The sequence below is a fragment of the Gopherus evgoodei genome, chromosome 1, assembly GCF_007399415.2.
Source record: "Gopherus evgoodei ecotype Sinaloan lineage chromosome 1, rGopEvg1_v1.p, whole genome shotgun sequence".
In the NCBI taxonomy this organism is placed as follows: domain Eukaryota; kingdom Metazoa; phylum Chordata; order Testudines; family Testudinidae; genus Gopherus; species Gopherus evgoodei.
In genome coordinates, this window is record NC_044322.1 from 7,110,295 (window position 1) to 7,134,253 (window position 23,959).

Genomic DNA, 23,959 nt, shown 5'->3' on the forward strand with positions numbered 1-23,959 from the left:
GTTTTCATCTCTTAGGAGATGTTCAGGACCTTAATAGATTGGGTCCATTGTATGCATTGCTCAATTGCCCTGTGAGGTTGGGAGCAATATGCCCACTTGACAGATTGGGAAATCATCAGTGGAAACTTCCAGTCCAGTCTGTTGATTTTAGGCATTAAAAGGCGGCTCCTCACTTTAATGTCTAACCAGTTATTTGGGTTCATATAGTATCATCCACAGAGGACATTGTGCTGCACCCTGCTTTTGCCTTCCCCTGCTTCTGCAAAGCTTTACTTGCTTTTTTTGTTATAATGTTTGAGTATTAGTTACCGTTGGAAGTGTGTGAACCCATTTATGTTTGCGTAGTCCAGCTCTAACATAATGCTGAACAGGATAATTTTCTCTGAATAACATGTTATGAACCTAGATTAGAGTACATTACCTAGTGGGAACAGTCTGAAGCATGGTTTGATTAGCATGCTTGTCAGAACAAGATCCCTCTCAATACTACTAGGTTTAAACACTGCTATGTAGCCACAGTAGGGTGACCAGATGTCCCAATTTTATAGGGACAGTCCCAATTTTGGGGTCTTTTTCTTAAATCGGCTCCTATTATCCCCCAACCCCATCCCAATTTTTCACATTTGCTGTCACCCTAAGCCACAGCCTGGGTTCACCTTGAGCTTCTATATCTTAATGAAGATGAATGGTTAGAGCAGTGGGTTCACAACAGGCTTCAGACGTCTTAATTGTTCACATTGAAAGGTTCAGTGCTAGGGAAGGATAGGAAAAATTCAGCCCTTCCTCTCCAGCAGTGTTATCACAAGCTTTCCAGTCACTACTTGGTGGCATAAACACTTAAAATAGTCTCATGCAATCTAGAATCCCTAACAATTATATTATTGATTTAACCATCCAGCAGACAATGGGAGAGGACAAAAGCTCCCAGACTGGGGAGAAAATTACTTGAAATATATATATTGTCTTGAAGGACATTTTGAGTTCTGACGCCATCCCCTCAAGTCATGCCCAGTTTTTTAACCCTGTGAGTACTGGCATTTCCCAGGGATGACACCACATGAATACTTCTGAAGACATGTAAAAGCAGCAAAGAATCCTGTGGCACCTTATAGACTAACAGACGTTTTGGAGCACTTCACCCACGAAAGCTCATGCTCCAAAACGTCTGTTAGTCTATAAGGTGCCACAGGATTCTTTGCTGCTTTTACAGATCCAGACTAACACGGCTGCCCTCTGATATCTGAAGACATGAAAACTTAACTGTTTGGACAGCTGTGGATATGTTAGAGCCGTATTTTTCAGCCTGTTACCTGCACCGACTTCCCCCAGCCAAGGAAAGAAAAACCCCACAAGGACTTAAGCTGCCATACAGTGAGGTGTACTGTACACCTCCATGCCCCAGATTTGGGGAATCTGTCCCCATGTTCTGAAACCTGTTGTTCTAGGGACCCATAGTGGGTTCACATTCCAGATCTGTTCAGAAATCCTTATATGGCATCATAGCCAGACTCAAACAAATTAATAAAAATGACATGGTGGTTAAAAAAATCAAAGTTTAACCCTAGCCATGTCTTCCCTAATGGGACAGCAGTGTATTGTCAACAGTGTAACATCCCCCTTAGACTTGTACACCCTTTGGGCCAGCGCTGTCATATATTGTGTTTCTACAGTGCCAGGCACAGTGGTGGCCCTGACTGGGTTGAGGCTTCTGGAACAGAAACATTTAATAATAATAGGGAGACATGCCTTTAACATGTAGCCCATGTGCCTTCCTCCACCATGGTCCCAGAAACAGGGTATTGTTCCCTGCAGTCAGCAGGAAGAGGCTGATCCCAATGCAATGGCTGGGCAGTCAGTAGATCTGTCGGTCTCCAGCCAGGAACCAGCCTCGCTATGTTGCTCCCCAAACTGATTCAGAGTGAAGAGTTTTACCTCAGCTGTCCTGGCCATTGGTGCAGTCTCTCCAGGCCAAGCACCCCAAAGGAATGGCATTGAGAAATGGAACCTATTATAATTATTTAGTAACTGTATTACCCTGAAGCTCCAGTCAGGATCAGGGCCCCATTGTGCTGGAAGCTGGACGTGTTAGACAGCATCCCTGCCCCAAAGAGCATTTAGGTTTATTGTGGCCTCGTATAGCTCACACAGCCACAGATCACATTGTGTTCCACTACTCAGAGCCCCCCTAATTCTTTGTTGATATGGAAATTGTCCTTCATGCTGAGCCAGTGATTTGCTCTAGACTCATAATGAGTGGCTTCCGCATCCATAGGACCACTAGTGGCTGTGTATCTTTTATGGCACTCTAAACATTGAGTGAAAATGGTATTCTCAGCATGGTTTAAATTGCTAACGCTCCATGTCAGCCTGCTCAGCAGCTGTCTCCCGCAAGCTTAAATCATAGCACTAATGCAAGCTGTTTTTGCTTTTAACAGGGTACACCGCTGGGACTCCATACAAGGTCCCACCTACCCAGAGTAACAATGCACCACCTCCCTATTCTCCATCTCCAAATCCTTACCAAACTGCTATGTACCCAATCAGAAGTGCCTATCCACAGCAGAACCTGTATGCCCAGGTACGTGTCTAGCAAACTACAGAAAAAAATAGCAGTAAAAGCTTGTGGATCATCCAACTAACTGCGAACATATTACTGGTCTAGATATGATGTTTCGGACTATGTTAATTCACCTGTTTCTGTCTTGTATCTACACCATCTGTGCAAACTTCAGACCACAGCTACAAGCTTGGACCTGGTCAGTATGTGGGTGGGAGACCTCCACGAAAAGGTGTTGGGAGAAAGTGATGCTGGTGGTGCTGCCTAGCAGGGTGGACCTACCTCTGAATGATATCTGCTGGGGTTGTCTTTTACACTTGTGTAGCTTCTCATGTCAGTGAATTGGATTGAACTGCTCTGTGGTGCTCTCTGCTCTGAGTCAGTACTGAACCAAGCCACTCTAATTCTAAGAAGCATTATGCTGCTGGAGGATGCTGTCTTTTGGATGAGATCTTTACCACTTGTGGTCATTGTTCCTGTGCGGCTTTTTGTTAGTATGAAAGGTGTTCACTGATGCTGCATGCATCCAGCAGGCTTTGGTTTGAATGGGTGCTAAGAACCAGACCCAACAGGCTGGTGCACAGGGAGCAGCAACAAATCAACTCTTGACAATTCACTTTCAAGGAATCTCTCCCCTCTTTTCCCCAGAAACCTTTGTCCCTTGTTCAGTCACCTGCCTTTCTCAGCCATCCGTGGCTCACCCTGCTTCAGTGTTAGACATGCCCCAGGGAGCTGTGGCTTTACTCCTTTTTTCGTCTTGGTCTGTGTGTTTCCTCTGTGGCTCTCCTCAGTTGTCAGAGCAATGAGTAGCTGCTTCCCCTATCCTTGTGCAGATCCTTCTGGGGGTGCCAGACAACACTGCTGCCTCTGTGCTCCTAAAAGGGATTTCAGGGGACGAAGATGTGGCATGGCCTTCTCTCAACAGACCAGTGTGGACTGCAAAATGTTCTAACTCCTGCTCCTATCTGCTGTGTTACTGACACACCATAACCCTGGTAGTGCCCCATAATGAAGCATGTGGTGCACCCCGTAACCCTTTGTGTGAGATGCTGAGGGCCAACAATTCCTGCACTGCTTATTATTGCTGTAGTTTTTGAGCACCGTTGAGCAACCCTTGACCCTACTCAGAATCACAGCAGTTGGCAGCAGGACAGGGGCTGTTGGTTCTTGGTTGGCTCAAAGCTGGGCAGAGAAAAGTATTCTGTTCCATGGAGTAATTTCACTTTTTCAAAATTTGGGTTTGTTCCAATTCACAATGAAAATCCCAAATTTTGAATTTTTCCATGGAAGGGACCTGGGGACCCTAGAAACCCCCCGGTCTCTGACTTAGAGGCAGTCCACCAGGTGTGCATTGAAGGAGCCACAGAGACCAGCTGGCAAGAAACCAGGCAGATTTTGAAAACTGCCCTGCCTGCTTTCTGGGGGAGCTTTGTCGAAATCGCACAGTCTCCTTTGAACATTTCCATTTCAACCAACGGGCAAATTCCAACAAAAAAATAATGTTGGAATTTTTCTGACCAGCTGTCATGGGATTCCTCTCTGTCAAAGGTGCCTGTCACCATTGTATCTAAGCTCCTTTCCTCAAAGACCTTTCTGGCCTTGAAGTGCAGAGGACTGGAGGATTATGGCCTCTCTGAATGCCTAGGAAAGCTGTAAAAGAAGCCCCCACTTCCTGGATGAGGGAAGCCCTGACCACCCCACTCTGCCCCCAGAAGAGATGTAGTGGTAAGTAGGGGGCAGGACCTTAGGGACAGCTGGATGCTGTGCAAACCTCATCAGCACACCTGTGCTAAATTTCAACCTTTCATATTGTGTGCTCAGCAAATGTGCATAGTAGAAGCACGGTCACTGCACCCTAGCTCTGTCCCCATAGCAGCTAGTTAAAGCCAACAAGATGAACCAGAACAAGATACGGCCTGATTCTGATATCACTTCAACCTGTTTTAGTACGGTGGTTAATGGAGTTACTCCAGGTTTACACGGGGATAAATAAGATCCGAATCAGCCCCATGGGATTTAAAATACTGAAAATTAGCCTTTAAAGTGTTAGGGAGTTGTAGCCTAGGATCAGTGAGTTGTGCCTTCCCCAGCTGTGCATGTGACAGCTAGAATGAGTGACCCGCAGAGCATACTGTTGTCCGACCATAATGCAGAACTTGCCTTAGCTCTCTCACAGCAGCCGCAAAGGACAAGGACGAGGAGGTGCCCAAACTAATGATTTTTATCCACACGTGAACTCAATTCTCATGCATTTACACAGTGTTAGTACAGTGGTGAACACAGAATGGATGCGGTGTGTTTGTTAAAGGTCTTTTTCATGGCTGGCTGGCTGCTTTCTTTTTAGTATGTTAGACCAAGGCTGCTTGTCTGTTGCCCGAGCTGTAGAGTTCTCCAGATTTTCTCCCATCACCAAATACCAAGAAGTATGACAGTAGAAATGTGGTCTTTATTACTCTGCCCTATAAAGGAGCTGGGGCCATTTGCTCGTTTCTAAAATACTGTAACTGGAATAGAGCAGCTGGCTAGGGTAGAGGAAGAATTTGTGCAGGATGAAGGAGAGAAATGGGGGAAGTCAGTATTTGTAGTATAAGACATACAGGAATTGTTCAAATGCCAAGTCAGTGGTTATACTCCCATCAGACTGTATGTCCAGAACAACATGTCTGACTTCCAGGTTCTCCAATTCCAAGGCTGTCTGTGCTAGCCTTTGTTTCTGATCTTCCCCACCATTGCTAGTTCCACGTCAGCTCCAATAGGGGCCAGGCTAAGGTTACCCAACCAAGTAACACACACATTGGTATCGCTGGACTTTGTCTACCCTAGTGCCCCCACCATCACTATCTCCTGGGGAGCTGCCTGGGGGCCACATTTTTCAGAACAAAGCCTATGTAATGTGATGGGGAAAGGCCAGATGGCTACAGTAAAGTAGTGAGGAACAGGTATGTTAGCCCCAGGCTAAACAAACCCCTGGTACCTAGGTAACCAAATGACAGTTGCTTCAGGTTAATCAAGACACCTGGGGCCGATTAAGATCCTTCTAGAAGGCAGTGGAGATAGCTGGGTTGATTGGGGCACCTGAAGTCAGTCAAGGGCTGTTTGGAACTAGTTAAAAGCCTCCCAGTTAGTCAGTGAGGTGCAGGTGTCAGGAGCTATAGGAGGGAGCCGTGCTGTTGGAGGAACGAAGCAGTACGAATCCATATCAGGTGCAAGGAAGGAGGCCCTGAGGTAAAGGTGAAGGAGATATTGAGTGGGGGCTGCTGTGGGGAAGTGGCCTAAGGAATTGTACATGTCCTATTTCCAAAAAGGCAGCTACCATAGCTGCTAATTTTAGGGTCCCTGGGCTGGAGCCCGGAGTAGAGGGTGGGCCCGGACGCCCCCCTCCCCTCCTTGATTAATCACTGAGACTGGGAGACAACAGAGACTGTGCGAGGAAGGATAGCTTCTCCTCACCTCCGTTGTTGACTTATGATGAAAATGGCTCAATAAGCTGTGACCCTTGCCTCTAGAGAGAGAAGGGCTATGTGGAGAGTCACAGTGAGCCTCTGAGGCTAGCAAAATCCTCCAGGAAACACTGGACCCACGGAGTCAAGGACAGAACTTTGTCACAGTAGATAAGACACAAACACTCATCCCACTTCCCCTACATGTCTTTTTTATGGAACTCAAATAAACTCTTCTGTGTTCATTCAGTGCTACTGCCTTCGCGTATATATCCAGGCTGGGATTTTCCAATGTGACTGGTGATTTTCTGGTCCTGATTGGGACACCTTAAAGGGGCCTGATAGTCAGAAAGTCCTTATCACCCACCCTCTGAAAATCAAGTTGGGCACCCAAAGTTACTAGCCACTTTAGAAAATCTGTCGCCTGACAACCTCCCCTAGTGTTTGTATGTGACTTAATGAAACTAGGGCATCTTCTATTCTCATTTTTTCCATCCTAACATTTTATTTCTTCACACTGACTTTTACATAAGCCATTTTAGACATAATATGTCCCTGTCCCCCTGTCATTCTCCTTGGTATTGTGACCCCCTGCTCCCAACCGTGTATCTTCCTCACATGAATGCCACAATCCTACGTCCACTCTTCCTGCTTATTAACATATAAAGAACAACATTTCTCCCAACACTCAGCCTATAGCACTACACCAGTGACATCCCTATCTGCCAAATTGCTTCTGTACACAGCCTTACCCTCTGTGTTTCTATTCAGCCCAGTGGCTCAGTACTAACATACTGACCTTAAAGTGTAATCATCTCTGTATGGCCTGCGTTAAATCCATAGATTGTACTCAATCCCCTTCACAGTAAAGATGGATGTTTTTGTTAAGGTGCTCTGCAAAGGGAGGGGGGGAAATTGGAGCGTGTCTCTTCTTTTGTGTTTTTAATATATGAAGGTGACCTCAAAGGTTGAGGGATTTTTTGTTTTGTTTTTTAAAATCTACTTGCTTTTTGCATTAGAAATTCTACCCTGGAAGGCTGTATAGAGATGGGCAAACTAATGGGATTATGTAAAAGCAGCAAAGAATCCTGTGGCACCTTATAGACTAACAGACGTTTTGGAGCAGGAGCTTTCGTGGGTGAATACCCACTTCCTCAGATGCATGTGATTTGCTCTAGACTCATAATGCAAATGCCACGCAAGCTCATGCTCCAAAACGTCTGTTAGTCTATAAGGTGCCACAGGATTCTTTGCTGCTTTTACAGATCCAGACTAACACGGCTACCCTCTGATAATGGGATTATGACATCATAGAAGGCTGAAAGCCAAACAGTTGAGAAAGGAAAGGATTTTTTAGCCAGACTCTTTTAAACTTTGTTTTTTAATACCAGGTTAAAACTCCAATGCAAATAAGGCCTTTGGAATGAAAGAAAGGATGGTCTTTGTTAAGGATTCAACAAGCCACCCCTTCACCTCCAATACACATGGAGATCTCCAACGAGCCTCCAAGCAAAATCAGCCAACACCAGACTTGATATTCTCAATTTTTTCCTGTGATCTAAAAAAAAATAACGTAAAAACGAACTACAAAATGATGAAACTTTCATCCCTTCTTATATCATAAAGAAGGGGGAGAAAAGATACTAAATCTTTTTTTCCCCTTAGCAGGTCACTCTTAAACATATCTATGAAAATTCCAAATTTCTCTCCCCCTTCTGATGTCAGGTGGACTCCACACAGAGTTAGAATGTCAGATCTGATTAAATTGCAAGTTTCTCATTGCCAACAGAGCTGGTGGTGAAGCCATTAATGAAGTCTTCAGTGATTGACTGACTGATTTTTACCACAGACTGAAGATCCCCTGTGGGTTTGGTGCATGTAGCTAGATGGTTGATAATGATGTAGGCTCTGGCAGGTAACTCAGTGGACTTTCTCTTTGGTGCCACTTCTGTATCTTGGAGGCCAGTTGTGGCTTTGGGGCACATAATTGCCCTACATTAAGGATGGATGAGGATTCAAATTGTCACTTGGAGAGTTATAAGCTGCTTCCCTGCCTGCGCCGGGTGCCAGGGGAAGTAATGTATCCCAGCCCTGTCCCTGGCACCCCATACTCCTTTGGGTGTGGATGCAGCTGTGGGCTTATCCCATTCCCTTCTTCTCCCACCTTCATGGGAGGGGATCTAGCTCCCCTGCTATGCTGCTGTCGGCAGTATAGGATGGCTGGCACAAGGGAGCATGAGGGAAGTGCCTTATCTGCCCGAGCAGACACACAGGATGGCAACAATCTGGGTCACTGGGTACAGTGTGTTTTGAACTGGGTTCACTTTATGGACGATTAATTTTTTTAAAAGATCTTTGCAGGAGACCAGGTAAATTATGCCCATTGCTCCCCATCTTCCATTCCATCCCCGTCAACTCTTCACTTGCTCTCACCTTTCCCAACTCAGGTACCATAGTGACGCAGGGGGTGGGACGGTAAGGAACTAGATACAGCTGAACACAGTGTTGCCATGTTTCTTAGGAAATACTTTGTTTCTCTGAGCATGTACTGGTTATTCTTAGCTCTCAAGAATGGCTGGGCTCTGTCACTTGCTATGGCAAAATTCTGCCGTTGGGCAGTGTGGTGTTCATTTTGATGGAATACATGGGCCTTGAGGGTCTCTGTGACCCAGTCACTGGACACCACTGAACATAGTTCAAGGTTTTGAGAACCGAGACCTGGACCAGCTTAGCCCCATGGCAACAACCACCAATCAAAGTCTGTGCAACTTTTTAGTAAAGATACAGACAAAGAGGGAAAACAGTTAAACATTTGAAATATAAAGCATTAAATAAGGCTTTCATTCTAACATCCCTTGAATTTTTATAGAGAAAGTCCCCATTTGTGAGGATTTTAGATGATATTAAAGGTGGTAATAACTGTCCGTTTTGGGGAAAAGAGAAAAAGTTAGTTGAGTTGGGTTACAGCTGTTGTTGTTGAAATCCAGTCCTGCTTCCCTGAAGAACAAAACAAGACAAACACACACAAAAAAGAGGGGAGAAAAGAACAGCAAATATAGAAAAATTCAACTTTTGTCTCTGGCATTGACTCTCACTTGCAGCCTCACCACTGACAAAACACAGACCCAGCACAGGGTCTTATCAGCCACTCAGAGACCTGTCAGCGAAGCTTGGAGACTTGTCCCAGCATCAGGCAGTTTAGGGCATTGCTTTTAGCTGCCTCACTGGTCAGAGACTCACTGTAGTGTTGCAAAAGATATAGTTGTCTTGGTCGGCTCAGCCAGACATTTATTAACCAGAAAGGGAAAAGAGAGACTGGACAGGGAAGAGAAGAAGTACAGTGAGGAGGAAAAGGACAAAGGAGGGACAAGATGAGAGTAGGAACCCAAATCTCTCACATTCCAGGTGCTGCTCAGGTTTTTGCTGTCATTGGTTCCCTCTCTCTGGCCCAGTCTGGTCAGGATGACTGTCGGGATCAGGATGATGAAGGCCCAACGGTGTGCTGGTGGATCCCGGGATCCCAGAAGATGGTGGGAGCCAGGATGGCACAGCTGGCTGTTTGCAGTTCAGCAGTGTCCTCCACATTTTTATCTCCCCCCAAAGTTTCCCTTTTAAGGACCCCAAAAACAGGTGATGTGCAGAATAGCTGCACCCCTCAATATCTTGACCACCAATTTCTGAAGTACCATGTTTGGTCCATATATTTCCAATTCCATCTTTTGTTTACCAGTCACGGTCTTAACACAATCAGTTGGCAGTATCAGTAAACTTTTTTGTTTGGACCAATTCAATGTTTCTGTCTTCTTTTATTGTCTGTCTTTCTGTCTTCCTTTGTACCTTTTTCTGTCAACATTCTTTATTATGGGTGATTGTGATATTTTATGAACCTTCAGCAGCTTTCTAACAGTTATGCTCACAATCAGAGCAGGCCTGATAGACCCCACTTATTACAACAGGCATTCATGGGGCTAGTGTTCCCAGTATCTTCCCCTCCGCTGAAACCAAAGGTAAAGCTTGATAGTTTCCAGATATTTCCTAGATCTTTTCCTCTCTTGTTACATTAGCTTCTCTAGTCCAGCGTTCACCTACATGTTATAAACATCAGCAAATAGTCTCCTCATTGTTTGGTTTGATAGGAAGAATAGTGGATCCTGCGCACTGTGTGTGTTTCAGTATTTTAGCTGCTTTGGCTTCTCTGAGGAAGACTACGCAGCTGAACTTTAGTCTTTATTTAAATTGCGATACATGTGATTATATTCTCGTATGTGTGTTACATAAATCCGGTGTGATGTCTGAACAGCTGTCAGTGTGCCGTGGTTTCCCTGTCTGTCTGTTGTGCCAGCCCCTCTCAGAATTTGGGGTAGGATTCTACTTGATCCTTGACATTCTCTCTGTCTTCAATGGCTGATTTCTCAATCACCTGCTTTGGCGTGATCCTGATTTATCTTAGCACTTCTTCCTCTTCCCTTGAGAAATATATTTCTGCTTCTACCGTTTGTCCAATCAGCTTTTGTGGATACTGAAGGAAAGAGCTGATTTAATAGCCCAGGTTTATCCCCTTCTTCTGTCAACACCAGACCTCGTTAGAAGTTCTCCAGTGGTTAGCATTGCCTTCTCATGAAATTTCTCTTCATTCTTTACACACCCTAATCTTCCCAACCCTCTTTGTTTTACATTTTTGATTGCACTGTTCTTATATGTCTCCATCTACAATTTCTCTTCGTTAAACCACTTACATTTAATGCAGTTTATTTTCTGGACGCATACCATTTTCCATCCGTTGTGTTATTCCATCCAGCACTACCGCTTTGGTCCAGAATCTGCTCTGTTGAATATCAGCAGCCTTCATTTCCCTTCTTTCAGTCTCATTTTAGGCCTGCTCACAACCCTAACTAGATTATGTTCCCTTTTGTGTAGCAGCTACCTTATCTCTCTTTGCATCTAGTTAGGTCCTTAGCATTCCTCCAAATTAAGTCGAACGTTCCTCCTTTTCTTTTACTTGTCACTCATTTTGTAAGGTAGCAGCTACACAGAATACCTACTGACCACACATACCGCTCAACGCATGTGTACATATGCAGTATATTCTTCTCGGCAATATGCATGGGCAACTCTTAACATTTCATCTTTTGGCTCTTGCAGGACTTGAATCGTTTCACAGCAGCAGCCCTAAATATTGGCAGCTAAGATGGCTCCTGCTCATTGTTTTGCAGCTGCTTTATAGCCCTCCACAGATAACATGCTGGTAAAAACATCTGCGTCCTGTCTACCCTAATGCTTTCGCCATTGTGGCCACAGATAGAGCAAGACCAACAGTGGGGAAAGCGCTAACGCAGACAAAACCTTTATAACAGCCAGCACTATATGGACCACCTGCAAGGGCTCAGTATGGGCCACAATTTGATAACCTCTGGGAGACGGCATTCGCGTTCGCTTTCTGCCCCATTTTATTATGTATTGCTGTAATGTCTCGCTGTTCTCAGTTAAAGAGCTGCCATATTCTGCCCCACAGGTAGCTGCACAGTTGGGCTGAAGTAATCCCTGGGCCCAGATTCACACCTATGGCAAGTGACACTCACAGGGAAGCCACAGAGAGTGCTGGGTGTGAGGGTCTTGGAGGATCAGATACCCTGGAAAGGACCTTGAGGTTTAAGGATACTATATCAGTGTGTAAACCGAACACCTCCACTCAAGTGCAGATGTTATTTGGCGATTAGAAGGGCCAAAGTCATAGGAAAACAACTTGCTGTCAAAAGTGTTCTGGGGAAAATTTTTAAAAGACTGGAGGCTTAAAAAGTTTATTTTCTGGACGCATACCATTTGTTGTACATGGAAGTTGTACATGGATGAAATGGGAGCTGGTGCTTCATGCACAAAAGTGTTTCAGTGAGAATCTGCCAAAGAGTTAATTTCACAATAACAGACCTGCTCCATTTAGAGAGGAGGCCTTTATCCTGGTCAGCCAGTGTATTCGATATTGTGTTGTACTGTGCATTAGATTGTGGCCCCACTGTAGTGGTTTTGTGTATCTTCTCCTAGCTACAGCATCAAGTATTTTGATGATGATGATGTGCTCTCTTCTGTGTCTCAAAAGCATGAGTTCCAACCTCAGGGCAGATGGTTAAAAACCAGGGCACAAACCCCAAATTGGTGGTGAGTTCTCTTAGATTTCACCAACCAATTACCAAGTGTAAACTCTTCAGGAACTTTAGCAGCCTTAATGTGAGTCACAGACAGTCCTGTTGGATACTCCCATCTGTCTCACCACCCAGATAAGCTTGTCTTTGTGATAGATAGCCCTTACACCAAGAATCACAGCATGTTCAGCTTATTCCTAGTCCCAAAGGACCAGTCATTCACTCCAGATCAAGTGCACCTTATATCTCACACCAAAGACAATCCTTGTAGCCAATCTATAATAAACTATATCAAGATTTATTAAATAGGAAAAGGAAATGAGAGTTATTTACAAGGTTAAAGCAGGTAAACATATATACACAAATTAATTACAATCTTAAATTTCAAAAAGTAAATGATTCCAGACTATGCAATTGGGGATCTCTTGCTTATGCCTAGATACCTTGTCCTGCACGGTCCAAGCAGCATAGACATTCAGTTTCTGCTTTTTGGAGATTTTTATCCCCTTCCTCACTTATGCTTTTAGCTGCAAACCAGGGGCGTAGCAATGGGCGGGCCACTTAGCATCAAGGCCCATCACTCTGGCACCTGTAATCCAGGACGGAGCTATGCGCCCGCTTTTCAGAAAGCTACGCTCCAGCAGTTCTGCCATGCCATTTTCGGAGCTGCCCCATGCCCGTGCCCAACTCGGCAGGTGTCTGGGGACACCGGGGCTAGGAAGAGGGTGTGGTATGGGGGCAGAAGCTGCTCTAACACAGTCTATCATTTCCCATCCACCCAAAAGTCAGGGCCCACCCAAATTTCCACCCCTAGCTACACCACTGCTGCAAACTCAGCTGATGGGAGGAATTCACTTGCATGATTCATCTTCACAAGGATGGGGCAAAACAAAAAAATGTCTTTTGTCCTTTTTAAAGTTCCACAATAGTCTACCTGGTGTCTATGGCCCTTCCCTGTTGGGCAGAGCATAACACCGTCTGTTGGAGACCAGCATTTCACATGAATTAATGTCTCTTTCCTGTCTGGTGATTTACACAGCCACAGGGGCTCACAATACAAATGGTCAAATATTACCTTACCATGTGGGATAGAAATGTTACAAGTGAGATTAATGTATGCAGCAAACCAGCAAAGTCTAACAATAAACACATTTTTATAATCCTAAACCCTATTTTAACAGTCCTAACACATGGAGGAGCCAAGCTGATTCCAGCTATGTATTTGTCAGTCTTCAGTTGAGACATGGAGACCTTGGCATGAGCTGGCACCTGGTCTGCCAGCTTCACAGGAACACAATAAATAATCATGATTTAAGCCCAAATGGTTCTGTTGGGGTAATTCAGTGCTGACAATACAGCATGTGTTATCAGACTGATATCTAGGGCATGCAGAGTCTGCGATCATCTTGAAATAAAGTAACGAACTCGGAGATTGTCTTTCCATCAGGACGTGTGCTTTCTGTCAAACTGAAAAGATTTTCCTATTTATTCTTTCCAACAGGGAGCTTATTATACACAGCCTGTGTATGCGGCACAGCCTCATGTCATCCATCACACCACCGTGGTTCAGCCAAACAGCATTCCGTCTGCTATCTATCCAGCCCCTGTTGCTGCACCTAGGACTAATGGTGTGGCCATGGGAATGGTTGCTGGGACTACCATGGCAATGTCAGCAGGTGAGAATTAACTCTTGAATATGGCCAGTAAGGGGATCCCTCAGAATAGCTGCACAAATAATGCAGCTCTGTTGGTGTGATGGAACGGTGGGACTTTTGTAGCTGATTGTGCCATGAGAAATAAAATCTCTGTACATCAAAAAGATCCCAGCACATAAATATTTGTCCAGTTTAAATTCAGTGTCTTTCTCTGCGGTCTTTTCTCCTTATTGTGCACATTAAGAATTTGCCTGAATAAACTTAGCAGAATCAGTCTTTACATGTTGATGTAATATAGCACATTGCAACAAAGTAATTTCAAAACCAGTTTATACATGATTGCTTCTGAAATGTGGCCAACAACCCTCAGTTATTTCAGGGATTAAATCAAGAAAGCACCCAGTGCAAACTGCATTTTATTGTCCCTAATTTCCATAGCTAATTGTGCACAAGTGCTTGCCACAAACATAATGAGTTTTTCCTACACTAAAAGGAAAGCTAAATGTGGCTTTATCTGCCAACCTCAATGCCTTTTTAAACAAAGGTTCAATCCATTTGCTCCTAGTAGGTGTTTAACATTCACATTTTCAAAGATAACAAAGTAGACCTTCCAATTGGCTCACCCTATAGGGACACATTCTTAAGACTTTAGGTGTATTTTTCCTACTCTGTTCCATCTGTTCCAGAAGCATATAATAAGCAGCTTCATTCCTTATTTGCAACACTGTGATCATACCCTCAGGTTCCTTTTATAAAATACTTATAATGTTGTTGAAGATGTTAGTATTAAATATTTTGACAACAGAAACATTAATGTTGGCATATATATAATTCCCAAATTATATTTAATTTTTGCTTAATATTTAAATCCTGATAAAAGCATATTAATAGATATCACTTAAAACAAAGGACAAAGAATCTTTTTATTTGCACTACATTTATATTTCTGTCCTTAGCTGATATTCAAAAAAACAATTGTCAGTATTGCTCCTTGAATTGTGCAGCAGGATTTTTAAAGACTGTCATAGCTATAAATTCACAGCAATATACTGCATGTCTTCTTCGCTTGCTCTAGTAATTTGTGAATCAAAAATAGCTATTTGTTAGGGAAATCTCTGTCACGAATGGCAATGCCACAGTCTGTGTGCAGCAGGCACCATTCAAATGGACAGTTTTCTTTCCTGTGGTACATGTAGTATTCCCCAAACTTACACTGGGAAGGAAATCTAATTGCTCCATGTGGTCAAGGTCCAGTTTTTAATGATTGTACAATTAAAACGTTTTATGGGTATAATTGTTTTAAATAGTCATTCTGAACGTCAAGATGACACTTAGAACAAAACAGTCTTGCATCGTATTCTGCACTTCACATCACACACAGTCCAAAGGCTGTGTGAAAGTGCTATTTTGAAAGCCTTCAGAACTACTGATGTGTTAGCAACAATGGGCTAGTGGACTTCATAGAAATTAGAGGTGAAAGAGACCTAATAGGACATCCAGCCCCTCCTCAACTCCTGCTGACATAGCTTGGTTCCCTCCACAATATTCGCCAATGCTCTAAGTAACTCAAACAATTGAGTATCAGAGGGGTAGCCGTGTTAGTCTGGATCTGTAAAAGCAGCAAAGAATCCTGTGGCACCTTATAGACTAACAGACGTTTTGGAGCATGAGCTTTCGTGGGTGAATACCCACTTCGTCAGATGCATGTAGTGGAAATTTCCAGGGGCAGGTATATATATGCAGGCAAGCTAGAGATAATGAGGTTAGTTCAATCAGGGAGGATGAGGCCCTGTTCTAGCAGTTGAGGTGTGAAAACCAAGGGAGGAAAAACTGGTTTTGTAGTTGGCAAGCCATTCACAGTCTTTGTTTAATCCTGAGCTGATGGTGTCAAATTCGCAGATGAACTGAAGCTCAGCAGTTTCTCTTTGAAGTCTGGTCCTGAAGTTTTTTTTGCTGCAGGATGGCCACCTTAAGGTCTGCTATAGTGTGGCCAGGGAGGTTGAAGTGTTCTCCTACAGGTTTTTGTATATTGCCATTCCTAATATCTGATTTGTGTCCGTTTATCCTTTTCCGTAGCGACTGTCCAGTTTGGCCGATGTACATAGCAGAAGGGCATTGCTGGCATATGATGGCATATATTACATTGGTGGATGTGCAGGTGAATGAATCGGTGATGGTATGGCTGATCTGGTTAGGTCCTGTGATGGTGTCGCTGGTGTAGATATGTGGGCAGAGTTGGCATCGAGGTTTGTTGCATGGATTGGTTCCTGAGCTAGAGTTACTATGGTGCAGTGTGCAGTTACTGCTGAGAATATGTTTCAGGTTGGCAGGTTGCCTGTGGGTGAGGACTGGCCTACCACCCAAGGCCTGTGAAAGTGTGGGATCATTGTCCAGGATGGGTTGTAGATCCCTGATGATGCGTTGGAGGGGTTTTAGCTGGGGACTGTATGTGATGGCCAGTGGAGTCCTGTTGGTTTCTTTCTTGGGTTTGTCTTGCAGTAGGAGGCTTCTGGGTACACGTCTGGCTCTGTTGATCTGTTTCCTTATTTCCTCGTGCAGGTATTGTAGTTTTGAGAATGCTTGGTGGAGATTTTGTAGGTGTTGCTCTCTGTCTGAGGGGTTAGAGCAGATGCGGTTGTACCTCAGTGCTTCGCTGTAGACAATGGATCGTGTGATGTGCCCGGGATGGAAACTGGAGGCATGAAGGTAGGAATAGCCGTCGGTAGGTTTTCGGTATAGGGTGGTGTTAATGTGACCATCACTTATTTGCACCGTGGTGTTCAGGAAGTGGACTTCCGTGTAGATTGGTCCGGGCTGAGGTTGATGGTGGGGTGGAAGCTGTTGAAATCATGGTGGAATTTTTCCAGAGTCTCCTTCCCATGGGTCCAGATGATGAAGATGTCATCAATGTAGCGTAGGTAGAGAAGGGATGTGAGTGGACGAGAGCCGAGGAAGCGTTGTTCCAGGTCGGCCATAAAAATATTGGCATATTGTGGGGCCATGCGGGTGCCCATAGCGGTGCCACTGATCTGGAGATATATATTGTCATCAAATTTGAAATAGTTGTGTGTGAGGATAAAGGCACAGAGCTCAGCTGGGAGTGCTGATGGCATAGGGTCTGAGTAGAGAGTCCACATATCCAGACAGTCCTTCAGTGAGAGTGCCAATACCCGAGATGATGGGGCGTCCAGGATTTCCGGGTTTGTCGATCTTGGGTAGTAGTAAGACAAACCCAAGAAAGAAACCAACAGGGCTCCACTGGCCATCACACACAGGCCCCAGCTAAAACCCTTCCAACGCATCATCAGGGATCTACAACCCATCCTGGACAATGATCCCACACTTTCACAGGCCTTGGGTGGCAGGCCAGTCCTCACCCACAGGCAACCTGCCAACCTGAAACATGTTCTCACCAGTAACTGCACACCGCACCATAGTAACTCTAGCTCAGGAACCAATCCATGCAACAAACCTCGATGCCAACTCTGCCCACATATCTACACCAGCGACAACATCACAGGACCTTACCAGATCAGCCATACCATCACCGGTTCATTCACCTGCACGTCCACCAATGTAATATATGCCATCATATGCCAGCAATGCCCTTCTGCTATGTACATCGGCCAAACTGGACAGTCGCTACGGAAAAGGATAAACGGACACAAATCAGATATTAGGAATGGCAATATACAAAAACCTGTAGGAGAACACTTCAACCTCCCTGGCCACACTATAGCAGACCTTAAGGTGGCCATCCTGCAGCAAAAAAAACTTCAGGACCAGACTTCAAAGAGAAACTGCTAAGCTTCAGTTCATCTGCGAATTTGACACCATCAGCTCAGGATTAAACAAAGACTGTGAATGGCTTGCCAACTGCAAAACCAGTTTTTCCTCCCTTGGTTTTCACACCTCAACTGCTAGAACAGGGCCTCATCCTCCCTGATTGAACTAACCTCATTATCTCTAGCTTGCCTGCATATATATACCTGCCCCTGGAAATTTCCACTACATGCATCTGACGAAGTGGGTATTCACCCACGAAAGCTCATGCTCCAAAACGTCTGTTAGTCTATAAGGTGCCACAGGATTCTTTGCTGCTCAAACAATTGACCTTCCCCCTCTTTCTGTGGGAGGTAATGCCCAGTCTGAGAAACCTTATTATGAGTTAATTTGCCCTGATAGATTAAACTTCATCCTATCACTTTCAGTTAAAACCTCCCTTGTCATTTAGCCTCCTTGGTGTTTATGTACTTCACATTTTTGTTGTGTCTGTTGTAACTTCTTCCATCATCTTTGCCAGGCTGCAAAAGGTTTCAATGGGCCGCTTTTTATATGCCTCTGGGAATGGGGAAAACCTGGAGAAAGGAAACTAGTAGAATTGAGGGTGTGCAGATATGTTAAGCCTAAATGAATTCAGAGTTTTGAAGAGGTTCATTAAAAAGCTTTATTCTGTTCATTGTTCTATCTAACATTGCCTGCTTGAGCAAAATGCCTGGGATTGAGTCCTCACTAGCCCAGTAATGTTTGGAAGAACAAAGGCAGGCTGTAGTGTGTTTTCCCCTCAGATATAGTATCTGTGTCACAATGCTCTGTGGACACTGTGATATGTGAGCTGAAGGTGCATATCTGTTCAGCTTCAGGCGTCCTTATCACAAAACTTAGCCAGCAGAATGCTATAAAGTCCTGAGGCTGTTAATCTGTGGCAACTCTTCCTCCCGCTCATGAGGGCCTGGTGCTCAGAAATGTGGGTTCTCAGCACTCCCTCATTTCCCTTCCTTCATTTCTTCCCCTGGACAGCTGTGTCAGCTGTCAGTTGGATCAAGATCTAGGAAAGGGCCAGTTTGAAGCTATGTTTTTGCTCCCAGGTTAGGTGGTGGTCACAGAACTGATAAATGAAATCCTCCATCACGGAGCTGAAGACACCTATATTCAATTCTGGCACTTTGCATATGAAAGATGTTATATTAACAAGAAAGTATCTCTAAGCGTTGGCCCAGACACACGAGTTCCGTAATGGTAGCCGAGATTGTGGGCAAGTGTGAACTGAAGTTGGAGGTGTAATTTCCATCTTGGATCGACTTACATGCACTGGCTTTGACTGAGCTAGAGTGCTGAAAATAGCAGAGTAGCCACAGAGGCCTGGGTCGTGACTGCCCAAGTACAATCTGTCCAAGCTTATGGATAAGTCCTCAGGCAGCTCACCATGCTGCTGCCTATGCAGCTACGGTTACAACTCTATTTTTAGTGTATGACCAAAGCTAGTGCGTATGTCTACCGGAGCTGGAAATTACACCTCCAGCTGCCGTGTAAACATACCCTGTGTGTAGGCAAACAGAGAGCCATTCTGTGCTCAGGTCCAGCCGCGCTGAGCCTTTGCCACCCTGACTCTAAATGCTGTCTGCCATCTCTCTCTCCTTCCTGTTTCAGGAACCCTGTTGACCACTCCACAACACACTGCAATTGGAGCACATCCAGTTTCTGTGCCAACGTACAGGGCTCAAGGAGCCCCTACCTACAGCTATGTACCTCCGCACTGGTAAACGTGATGGCCAATCCATGTAAGTGCTGACACATGTCTAATGTGGATGAGGTTTTTAAAATCTTCATTGTAGGCTTTAAAGGTGAGCTGCAAACATCAAACCACTGTAGCAGAACACGCTGCATGTCCCAACAGTACCAGTCAGTGTAGCATTTACTTTCCCCTTGCTGCAGATCTGCAGGTTTTCGCCTTTCTTTATGCCTTTGTAAATACAGAAAAACCTACCAGCATGAGCCACCAAAAAGCCGAATATCTTGGGGTAATGAAAGTGGAGGTGCTTCAGCTGGTGTTCGAGCAATACCTACCTCACCTTTGTCAGGCCTGCATTCTAATGTAAAGTTTTACTAGTGACCTGAGCAATGTTAAGACACAATTACTTCCCAAATGCGTGCAACATGCCACAGTCAGATTTGCTGATCTCTTGAGAGAACTGATACAAAAGCATGTGAGGTCCCTGGTAAAGTTTTGCTTTAGAGTACAAGTTCGAGGAACCTGGGGCACGTCTTTGTTTTGGATCTCTGTAGGAGATGACAGCGAAAGCCTTACGGAGCCCTGGGGTGCGTTAGTGACAGCGTTGTTGGCAATATGAAGGTGGAAACGCACAAGTCTTTCCCTTTCACTTCTGGCCTCTGTGCTTTGAAGATTTTGGATGGATGGATATGTCCTGCCACAGCCTTCACTGACACTAAATGTCATTTTGGTCTGCTGCTATTTATTGGGAAAGCGTCTCTTGCTACCTGCTTTTGTTCATTTATATATCGTGGTAGCACTCACGGGGCCCCCATCAGGACTGGGTTCCTATTACTCTTAGGGTCCTGGAAAACTCAGCTAGCTATTTAAGCCATCTCCTTTGCGCTGCCAGGCAGCCACGGGGGAGTGTGGAGAATAGCTGGCCCAGCCTGCGCGATTAGCATGCAGCACCTCTCACAGCAGCAGATGGTGCTCTGAGATTTCCCTGCATGCCACACAGGTGAGGTGAATGCATTTGCGTCTCAAATTCATCCTGAGGGCAGTTATCTTAAACAAATCTCTCCTCACAGAATACATTATGTCTGACTAATCTTTTCCGTGAATAATCGTTACACAGTACAATTAGCTGAGAGCATCTCAACTGAGTATTTCTAATCCCGTGTGTGTGTGTGTGTGTGTGTGTGTGTGTGTTTCAAATCAATCGTGAGATGCACTGACACTGCTAGAAGGCCAAAGCTTGCTCTCATTATATCCGATAGAAAACCCATTCAAAGGGAAAAGTGTTTCTAGACTGTAGCAGTGAAACCTATCAAGCATACAATACACGATATGAGGGAGAAAAATCCAGCTCTGTCTGTTTCTGCATCCGTGCTTCCAACTTTTTCTTGTAATTTGTTTGTTGTTTTACAGATCTGGAGTCAAACATTGTATGCAACTACTCAAGTCTTACATCGGTGCTGGAGCGACTGTACCACAGCACCACGTCTGTTTGCAAGAACAAAACAAAAAGTGCAAGGGTCACTTTATGCATTCTTTAGTGTTTTTTGTAAAAGCTGCTTTTTCTAATCTTCTGTCTCTGTTTTTTTCCCTCTTCTCCCCCCAGTCCCACCCAAATTATGTATGACACTGAGCAGTAGCCAAGTTCTCTCTTTGGTCCTCTCATTTTTAAAGCTCAGAATATTCACTTTTCTATGGTGCCCCGTTCAGTGGTGCAAAGATCCCTGTTGGCTGGTTGGTTAGTTACTTTTTGTTGTCGCCGAGAGTCTGTTTTATTTGACTGTTAAGAGTGATTGATGTTCAGGGTACTATGTGAAAAGCACAGCATTGGTAGGCAAGTTTCTTCCAGTTTGGTTTCTTTTTTCATTTGTTTGCTTAATAATATAAATTATTTAATTTTCCATAACACATTACAAGAAAATTGGTGTCTTCCAGATAGGTGTTGTGGTAGGCTATAATTCATTCTCCGCATTTAAATACTGACCTCATTCCTTCTTCTGTAGGATTAAGGGAATATAAACCTTCTTAGCAGCATCACACACTTGTCTTCGGAAACAGAAAGACTGTTCACCACCGGGGTTTGTCTGCTTTTTAAAACTGGGGGCATATACTCCATACAATGAGAACAAAGAGATGGAAGGGAGATACACACTGCCGTAGGAATTGAATCTTGTTGGGCAAACAAGTCACCTCCTGTGCCGGTCCCTGTTAATTTCACTGTGTAACAGACAGCACGGTTCCTTTCACTTGCTAACACAGATGTACAGTGGGCAGTTGTAAAAGGAAACAAAGGGATTTCCAGTTGTTAGTCGTAATAGCCTCCCCAGGGGCCAGTGATTTGGGAAGAGAGGTGGAGAAGCTGGTGGAGAAGAGTGTTTAAGGTCGAGCTAGGGAGAATATAGGTCTGCTTTGCCCTGCATCCACTCCAGGTACAGAGACACCAGTGTGAGGTTGGTGGCTACATCAAGACCTCTGTTTTTTAGTTCAAACTCACTTGGGTGCAATTTGTATCATGATATAACTTGGGTTCTAAAGCAGATGAAAGTGTCTCCAGTCACTTTGATTGCTTATTGAGCTCAACTGCTGTACCACTGGGCAGATCACAGCAGTAAATCGGAGTGCCCGTCTTGTTTCTTTGAATACAATTTAACTCCATAGTAGTCACAAGGAGAGCTTTAGCTGAACACAGTTTCTTACATTGTAGGGAATAATAGCATTAAAAGGCCTGCACCAGTGGATGGGATGATACAGGGTGCTAGAGGTCACACCGCTTTGAACAGAAAAGAATAGGAAATATGGTGACTAACATGAAGCAATAGCAATAAATTTGTTGCCTTACTAGCTAAAAGGCACTTAACTGGAGGAGATGGAAAAATGAGGGCAATCAGTCTTTTAGTTTGGTTTAGAAACTAAAGGCAACAGGCTTGCACAGCCAGTGGGATGTAAGCAAGTCCCTGGTTTTTTAACCCTGGAATTACCAAAAGGAAGAGCTGGTGTCGGTTCCATTTTGTTGGCTATTTGTGAGGTATCTGAGTAGAGCAATAAAGTTTTGTGGAGGGAAGGAGGCAAGAATACAAGTATTTAGAAATGAGGGGGAAGGTACCTATGACTTATTTTTCGGTTATTATCCCAAAACACAGTACACAAGACAGGGGAGGGTTTGTTCAGTGTTTTGTTTTGGTAGAGAAAAATGTTGTGTGTTTTTCTCAGGCTGTGCCAACAGAGCTCAATTCACCCAAGGGTGTGTCTGCAGCTCTGATTTCTCTGGGCCTCCAGTACAATGGTAGAGGGCCAATCTAGAGTCATTTTTTTTTAAAGAATCAAATTAACAGAAGTATTGATGGGGAATAATTTCTTGTGCAGCCAGCAGGCCTGGACTTGGTTCCCAGCCCAAATTAATGGTGTTGGGCAATGATAGTCTGTGCTAACCGCTGGACTTGGATCATGCATCCACTGGACCTTTTACCTTTAGCTAGGGGTAACAAGAGAGTGGCTTACAAGGGAGACCCTGTTTGGGGCTTTCCCCCAGGTAAAGATTCTGTTCATCTACGTGCCAGATCCTAGAATCTTTGTTTTAAATATGATCTAGGCTTTCAGCAGCAGCGTAAGGCTCCAGTCTAGTTCAGCACTTAAGCACAGGAGTCGTTCCATTGAACTCTGTGGGGCTGCGCCTGTGTTTAGCACGGGCTTAACGTTAAAGTACTTTCCAGCTGAGCATCTGCAGCTCTCATTGAAGTCAGCGGGAGCTGCTGAACCTCAGCACTTTGCAGGAGCCTGGTTTTAACGGGGGTGCATCAGGGCTGCTTTCTCCGCTGCTGGTTTTGTTGTTAGTTTTTTATCCTGGTCTTTTACCAGAACTAATGGTGTGTCAGCAGCTCTAAGCCAGGAGTTTATATTTTGGAAGGAACTCTTTTTAAGAGAGTCAAACTCCACTTCTCCTTCCCTGCCCCAAAGCAAATGAACTGGCAAAGCCAGAACACCGTGATTTTAATCACTTGTATTTTTTATTTTTAAACGAATCGTGGGGGGGAGCAAAATTTCATAAGAATTTATACCATGTGGTACTTTGTGTTGCACTTTGATTTTGTAAAAAATAAAAAGGAAAAATAAAAAAATTAAAAGGAAATATTCAGTGTTAACCTATGTAGCTTTGCAAAGTTGGATCTTAGGGTTAGTACGTAAAGGGGAATGTGTGTTTTAACTGACGTCATTACTGTACTTCATTCTTTAACTGTTTGTAACTCACTGAAATTAAATCCAGGCGAATATCAGGGGGATTTAAGAGCGCTCAAATACCGTTTTGCCCTCACTATATTGTAGCTTTCCTATTGAAGTGACTACATATCAAGGTTCATCTGTCAGTCGTGTTTAAACGTGCTGCAACTGAACATGTACCATAGAATAAACTATGCTAGTAAACGTGATGGTACTAGAATTTACCCAGTCTCAAGAGCTGTGTTAGCACACTTTGGGCTATGTAAACTAGTATGTTTCAAAACAAACCCCTCTCAGAAGCTATTGTTCTATTGTATGTAGTATACTCTGTTAATTCATAGATTCATAGACTCTAGGACTGGAAGGGACCTCGAGAGGTCATCGAGTCCAGTCCCCTGCCCTCATGGCAGGACCAAATACTGCCTAGACCATCCCGGATAGACATT

The 23,959-nt window shown here is 44.3% G+C and overlaps 1 protein-coding gene across 4 annotated transcripts in view; it reads left to right on the forward strand.

The window, feature by feature from the left end:
- The window catches only part of FAM168A (family with sequence similarity 168 member A), a 361,316-nt gene extending 338,707 nt beyond the window's left edge, over positions 1-22,609 (forward strand). For 3 of the 4 annotated variants that reach the window (XM_030557188.1, XM_030557198.1, XM_030557208.1), the window contains 4 exons: positions 2,436-2,578; positions 13,636-13,810; positions 19,220-19,350; positions 20,712-22,609. In XM_030557188.1, the coding sequence (XP_030413048.1) occupies positions 2,436-2,578; positions 13,636-13,810; positions 19,220-19,332 (431 nt within the window). In that variant the 3' untranslated portion in view covers positions 19,333-19,350; positions 20,712-22,609. Of the gene's footprint in view, positions 1-2,433; positions 2,579-13,635; positions 13,811-19,219; positions 19,351-20,711 lie in introns of all 4 variants that reach the window. The other variant, XM_030557179.1, reaches the window with a different exon arrangement.
- Positions 22,610-23,959: the final 1,350 nt, after the last annotated feature.